The sequence below is a fragment of the Triplophysa dalaica genome, chromosome 15 (genome assembly GCF_015846415.1).
Source record: "Triplophysa dalaica isolate WHDGS20190420 chromosome 15, ASM1584641v1, whole genome shotgun sequence".
Taxonomy (NCBI): domain Eukaryota; kingdom Metazoa; phylum Chordata; class Actinopteri; order Cypriniformes; family Nemacheilidae; genus Triplophysa; species Triplophysa dalaica.
In genome coordinates, this window is record NC_079556.1 from 13546702 (window position 1) to 13552701 (window position 6000).

At 40.8% G+C, this 6000-nt stretch overlaps 1 protein-coding gene across 1 annotated transcript; it reads right to left on the reverse strand.

Annotated features, from left to right (window-relative positions):
* Positions 1 to 849: 849 nt before the first annotated feature.
* On the reverse strand, positions 850 to 5679 carry zfp36l1a (zinc finger protein 36, C3H type-like 1a). The gene is made up of 2 exons (XM_056768403.1): positions 5492 to 5679; positions 850 to 4261 (listed from the first exon to the last, which is right to left on the reverse strand). Exons 1-2 carry the CDS (start codon positions 5546 to 5548, stop codon positions 3194 to 3196), a joined length of 1125 nt encoding a protein of 374 aa, XP_056624381.1. The 5' UTR covers positions 5549 to 5679; the 3' UTR covers positions 850 to 3193.
* Positions 5680 to 6000: the final 321 nt, after the last annotated feature.

Below are 6000 nucleotides of genomic sequence, written 5' to 3' on the forward strand. Positions count from 1 at the left end.
ACATTTTGCAAGCTTATTGAATAATTTTAAAGGGGTACTTCACCCAAAAATAAAAATTCTGTCATTATTTACTCAAGTTGTTTCAAACCTGTATACATTTCTTTAGTATGTTCAACCCAAAAGAAGACATCTTGAAGAATGTGGGAAACCAAACATTTCTGGGGCACCATTGTTTGGTTACTAATGTTCTTCCAAATATCTTTGTGTTCAGCATAACAGTAAAATTGAATACATTTGAAATGCCGTCTCCTCTCCGATGCTAGAATTAGAATTTAGAAGTAGAATTTCATTTGTTTTAGGACAAACCTACATAACAGCCAGACTAACGGTTATTTGATGTCACACTTTGAAGTCTCTCATAGACTTTATCAGAAACCGGGGAAGCAGATTTCTCAGCATCCACTATGTAATCAGAGACAACTGGAGTTTGACCACAGTCGGGTCAGTACCCTATCAAACCTTCTGTAAACTACCAATGATGACACTCCTCGCAGGAACTCCCTCATCACAAAGTCAACCATGGGTCAAAACCATTGATAATATCCAGAAACAGGTGCCAGATTGAGAAAGCCATAGTGGTCTAGTATTGGTTTTCTGTGAAAATTGCTTTCTTAACCAAATAATATGTTTGTGCTCTTTTCTCCTCAGTGGTCAGTCAGTCTCTATAATTCAGTATCAGAGTTGAAATGGGAGTCTGTCTCAAGCCATTTTGTTGTATTAGTTGCCAAACACTTACTTTTATGCATTATTGCAATGTGTATACTGTTATAAATGTTATTGGAGCTTCAATTTTTATTGCATTTAATGACATGCTTTTCTCCCGAACACTGCATGAAATGACACTCCATATCGTTTTTCTCAAAAATATGGGTTTTTATTGATTTTAACTGCAATCAGTCATTACAAAAGAGATCAACCTTATATAAACGCATAGAAATTACTGTAGTGATCAGCAATAGCTGTTTATAAAACAAAATACATTCAACTCTTCAGATACTTTCTTTTTGTCTTAACCAACTTGGACAAGTATTGCTTCCACCACTAAGGATACAAGTAAGTCATTTAAAAATAAAAAAGCATTTCAGCTTTTTAAGGCAAAGAACATTTGCTCATGGAATGTGTAAGAGAGGCACTTTACATGTAGACTGGAAGCTCTTCAATCCAAAACAACAGAACTTCACAATTATTGCCTGCAATTCATCACCATAACTGAAAAACTGCTTTAACACTGGCGGTTTATTACCTGCAACATCAAACCTTAAACTTTGTAACAAACAAATCAAAAAAATAAAAATGCACTTCATGGCGGTTTGTAAAATGTGGAGCTAAAGTTAAGGCCACGAAACTCCCTGTATCTCAGATTAAGTCAAATTTATAATCAAACAAAACTGTGCAACTTATGTTTTATTGTGGCATTACATTTTTTTATCGGCCTTAAAATGCTACATAAATATTTCAAAAATGCAATTGGTTGATTTAAGAACTGCTATCAATATGGACTGGGCTTGCCTCAAGTTACATGGAAAAAAGTATTGAGGTGAGCTGAAGTTTTTTTTTTTAAATAACAACTGTATTGATGCTTTTTGTGAGTTCAATTGTTAAGGATTGTATAGTAGTACTGATTCTGCGGTCAAATATTTGGGAAAAGGGAATGACAATAAATAAATCAAAAATGCAGAGGATTTTTTTGTTTGTTTTTGCTTTAAATTAAGTTTCTTTAAGTGTAGTTGCCAACAAAAGTCATTGTAGTACAATATATTAAACTGTGAAAAAAGGAAAGCTGACAAGTCTTCACAATCTTAAGATTAATACAGAAGATCATAATTTAACATAAAAGAAAATATATTCTATCGTTTCATTATCAAGATAAATACAAACAAAATTAACAAAAAAATGCATATGATCACCAATAAATATGTTTTTGATAAGTTAAATAAGCAGTGACAAGCAAAACCTTTTGTTCTCAAAAGGTTTTCAAACAATAACAATAATATAACCATAATAATAATAATAATAATAATAATAATAAACAATGACCATAATAAAAAAATCAAAACCAACAGGTGGATAGATGTGATGAAATTACAAAGTGCTCCTGTGAGCAGAATCTACGGAAAAAGTGTGCTAAAGTGATGCTGCAGGAGGTGGAACTGCATCTTGGGAATGATGGAATTCCCCCTATGTTTGCCGATTGGCCCGAGGGGAGGCAGCGTTTTAAGGTGGGCAGAAGAAAGAGTTTGTCTCAAAGGTTTAATAACAAGATTCCCTTCCCAACAAATGTTAACTAACCAGCAACTAACGGGAAACGGGGCAATGACACACAACAACAACAACAACACAAATTAAGGAATTGTTCAGTTTTGAGTGGCGACGGCCCATCTCAGGGTTTTCTGCTGGCTTTGAGAAACATGAAGCATGTAGCACCCGATTGAAAATTAATACGTGCCAGAAATATTCCAGGACTCCATTCTCATTCAACCCTTATGAGAAAGTCCTTCCTGCAGACTGATGTATCTGCAATTCAAGGCAGGGAGGGCACACACTCAAAACAAGAGCTACATAATCAGGCCACAAGGAACGAAAAAAGATAAAAATAAACAGTGGTCCGTTCACCCCGACACTCAACCCCAGGCACTTGTCTTCTCTTTTTCACCATTCACTTTACTCTTTTTCTTTAAGCCGGTCTAGATAGACAGTTGTGAAAAGTCTAAGCATGACACTTGTGAACTTTAGTTAGTTATGAAATAGCGTCCTTGAGAAAAGTGGTAATTCGGGAAGGGCCCAGATCTCTCCTCTAACTGTGCCTCTGGCTGTGCTACGCTCGACTGCGGCGGTAGCACCTGGCACAACAGTCTCATACCTCTCGCGATTAGCACGTCGCTAATCCACTTCCTACTTTGCGTGTTTGGCACGATGACACCAAGAACATAACAGGAGGACGAGGCCCCAGAAAACAGAACAGTGTCAAGGCCTAGAGAGTTTTGCTTGTTCTGGTTAAAACGAGTATTCAAAAAGAGAAAGATCCCTTAATTCACTGCATTAAGACACAGAGGCGATACAAGGAGGGAAGTCTACGGCATCTAGATGGCCCGAGAAATGGTGGGAGGTAGAGGGAGTGCTAGCATCTCATCCTCTCTGCCCAAGACTGCTGCATGCAGTGGAAAAGGGGAATGGGGGTCTGGCTCAGTGCGCTTTAGTCATCGGAGATGGAAAGCCTGCTGAAGATGGGCAATCGGCGGGTGGTGTCGAGTACGGGCGATTCCGACCCGCTCATACTTCCGCCCGAGCTGCTCTGGTAGCCATCTTGGTCAGAAAGCGAGTCAGGCTGGCTGGATGGCGATTCAAAGAGCTGGGGAGATTCTGACATGGCTCTGAAGTAGTAAGGCGTTGGGGTTGGTGAGGGGGGCGCCTGGTTGGAAGGGTCAGAGCAAGATAATGGTGCACTGCCCAGGCTTGGGCTGAAGAGGTTGGCCAACTCCTGGCTTGAATATGTGAAGGGGTTACTGCTTGGCCACTCGGGCAACTCGTCGGGTGAAAACATGGGCGGAGGGGTGACGGAGGTGGGGCTGTCCCTTAAGCCTCCAGAGCTAGGGAACCCGGCAAAGCTGTAGCTGTGCTGCAGCCGTGGCCTCTCCATCTTATTGGAAGCGGAAAGGGGGGATGGGGTAGGCGGAGGTCCACGGCGCTCCTCTGCGTTGTGGATGAAGTGGCACCGCGGGCCATAGGGGCAGAACCCGATGGTGTGGAATGTGCGGCAAAGCTCCGTCTTGTACTTGGGATGGCGGCTGAGGCTGCGCAGCTCGTGAATGCCATGGGCAAACTGGCACTTGTCGCCATACTTGCAGGCACCATTCTCCTCAAAAGGCCTGCATAACTCTGTCTTGTAGCGGCTCGAGTTCACCTGACTGTTGGGGCCTCCAGGGCCCGAACACTTCTGCAGCAGGCGATCCCCTGTCTCGGAGAAAGAGCGGTCTCGCATACGGTTCTCTTTGTTGCTGCTGCCGATGAATCCTGTCCCTGAACCGAGCAGGGATGGATCAGTTTTTGCAATGTTCAAGAACTGGTTTTGGTTGAGTTTGGTGTTAGCCGAAGTGACTGAGTGCCGGCGCTGATAGACCCCACCTGTGGAAGGTGTCCCAACCGCCTTCCTGTCCAGCAGGCTCCCAATGGGGTTGGAGATGGGCAGACTTAGCCCCGTGCAAGGGAGAGAAACAGGGTGTGGAGAACTGAGGATGTTATTATTGTAGTTCAGCATTTTGTTCTACAAAGAAAAAGAGATACAGAAGAAAATTAGGAATGCTGAATTCCCTTTTTTCTATGTCACACAATCAATCCTTTTATTACATATGGGACAAAGGCAGAACCCTATTTGCATGTGTTTGTAAAGCACGTACTTCATGTTAAATCCATCAGTAAACACAGGCCTATACAACAGCTAGTTTGGTTCAATGCCAGTAAGAGAATGCTGCACTATTGTCCATGTCAGACATGGGTAAACCCAACAACACTCTGTCTGGGAGAGTATTAGAAGTGATATCACAGCCTGACTAAAACAACATTAAAAAGAACATTACTGCTGCGCATCTAAACTTTTCCATAAGAAAATCCATTGCATTGCTGCATGTGATAAAATAAATGGATTTATAGCTGCAACCTACATAGACATGAAGATAAACAGAACAATGATTGATCAATAAGGGCCAAACATTGATAGAACATACAGAGAGAGTGTACTGATCAAATCTTATACACTTCAATATATTTGTAAGCAGTTATTTGGTTTATTTGTTATTTTGCAAAAACACACAAACATGTCTAGTTTCGTCAGAAGCTAGACGATTAAAGTAAACATTGTCCATTAAAAAAGATTATGAATTAAGAGAGCTGTTTCCAGATAAATGGTCAGATAGCCTAACAAAACAAGACTTATTAACTTCTGACAAATAATGTTCAGACTTCAGTTATGGATTAACCCATGAAGATATAAACTCGTGTTTTAGAACAGCTCACCATCTTGAACGACAGATTTTAGAGCATTCCTCGAAGTCAAAGTTTACGATGAAATCACGAGAAGAACGTATAAATCGTTCCCCCGTTATTTAAGTTTTTTTACGCACAAACTATTTACTATATCGTTGAGGCGGTGAAACCGATTGTTGTTTCAATTTCAACGGGATAAACGGGTGAAAAAAACACGACTGTTGTGAAATCACAGCCATGGATTCATAGGAACAAGCCAAGCAGTGAGTTTCACTGGATGCATGGCCGCAAACAGCAGTAACGTTACATACCTACTTGAGCATTACGCAGTGCTTCATTTCAACTTAAACTATTCCGGCAACATACACATTAGCCATAAAATAAGAAAAATAATTGTAGTCTTAGTTCTGATTACATAATACGATTGTTTATGTAATTTAAAGCGGAACAATAAAGTCTTATCGTACACATTCCAGAAGACAAACTGTTCCAGTTGAAACTTTTTCCATACCTTGTTGTTGATCACTTCGCTAAAGTCGAAGAAAGGCGACACCACGGCCGTGGTCATCTTCGAATCGTATACAAATCAAACTTAGCGAAAGAAATCGTTTGTTTTAGATTGTAACAAGCTGGGTTCTGCTTGTGTAAACTTTAGTTGCCCTAATGGAGAACCCCCTCTGTCCTGCTCCGCAGCGCTGCATTTCCTTTATAAGACACCCGCAGGAGGGGCCAGAAAGCGTCGATACACGGGGCGTTTCTCTCTGCCGAATCACTTCTTGCAAAGTTTTGCTCTACTTTTTCTTTACAGTTAAACGCAGTTTATGAGTTTGTTATATGTCTTGTGCAGGCAGCTGCCGAACAATAACAAGGGAAGCTCGTGTAATGTTGTTTTGGCTTTGTTGTGTATGAATGGTAAGACTCCGTATCAGCCATGTTTAGTTTGCACGCAACTGAACCACAACAGCGTCGGAGCGAAGATTTCATTTTTTTATCTAGATGCTTTTTCTTTCCTTTTAATGC

Bases quoted from the DNA above. Each gene is read 5' to 3' on its own strand.
- zfp36l1a (XM_056768403.1), bottom strand. From the start codon at position 5,548: ATGACCACGGCCGTGGTGTCGCCTTTCTTCGACTTTAGCGAAGTGATC. The intron at 4,262-5,491 runs GTATGGAAAAAG...TTTTCTTTGTAG, and splicing joins GCGAAGTGATCAACAACAAG to AACAAAATGCTGAACTACAA.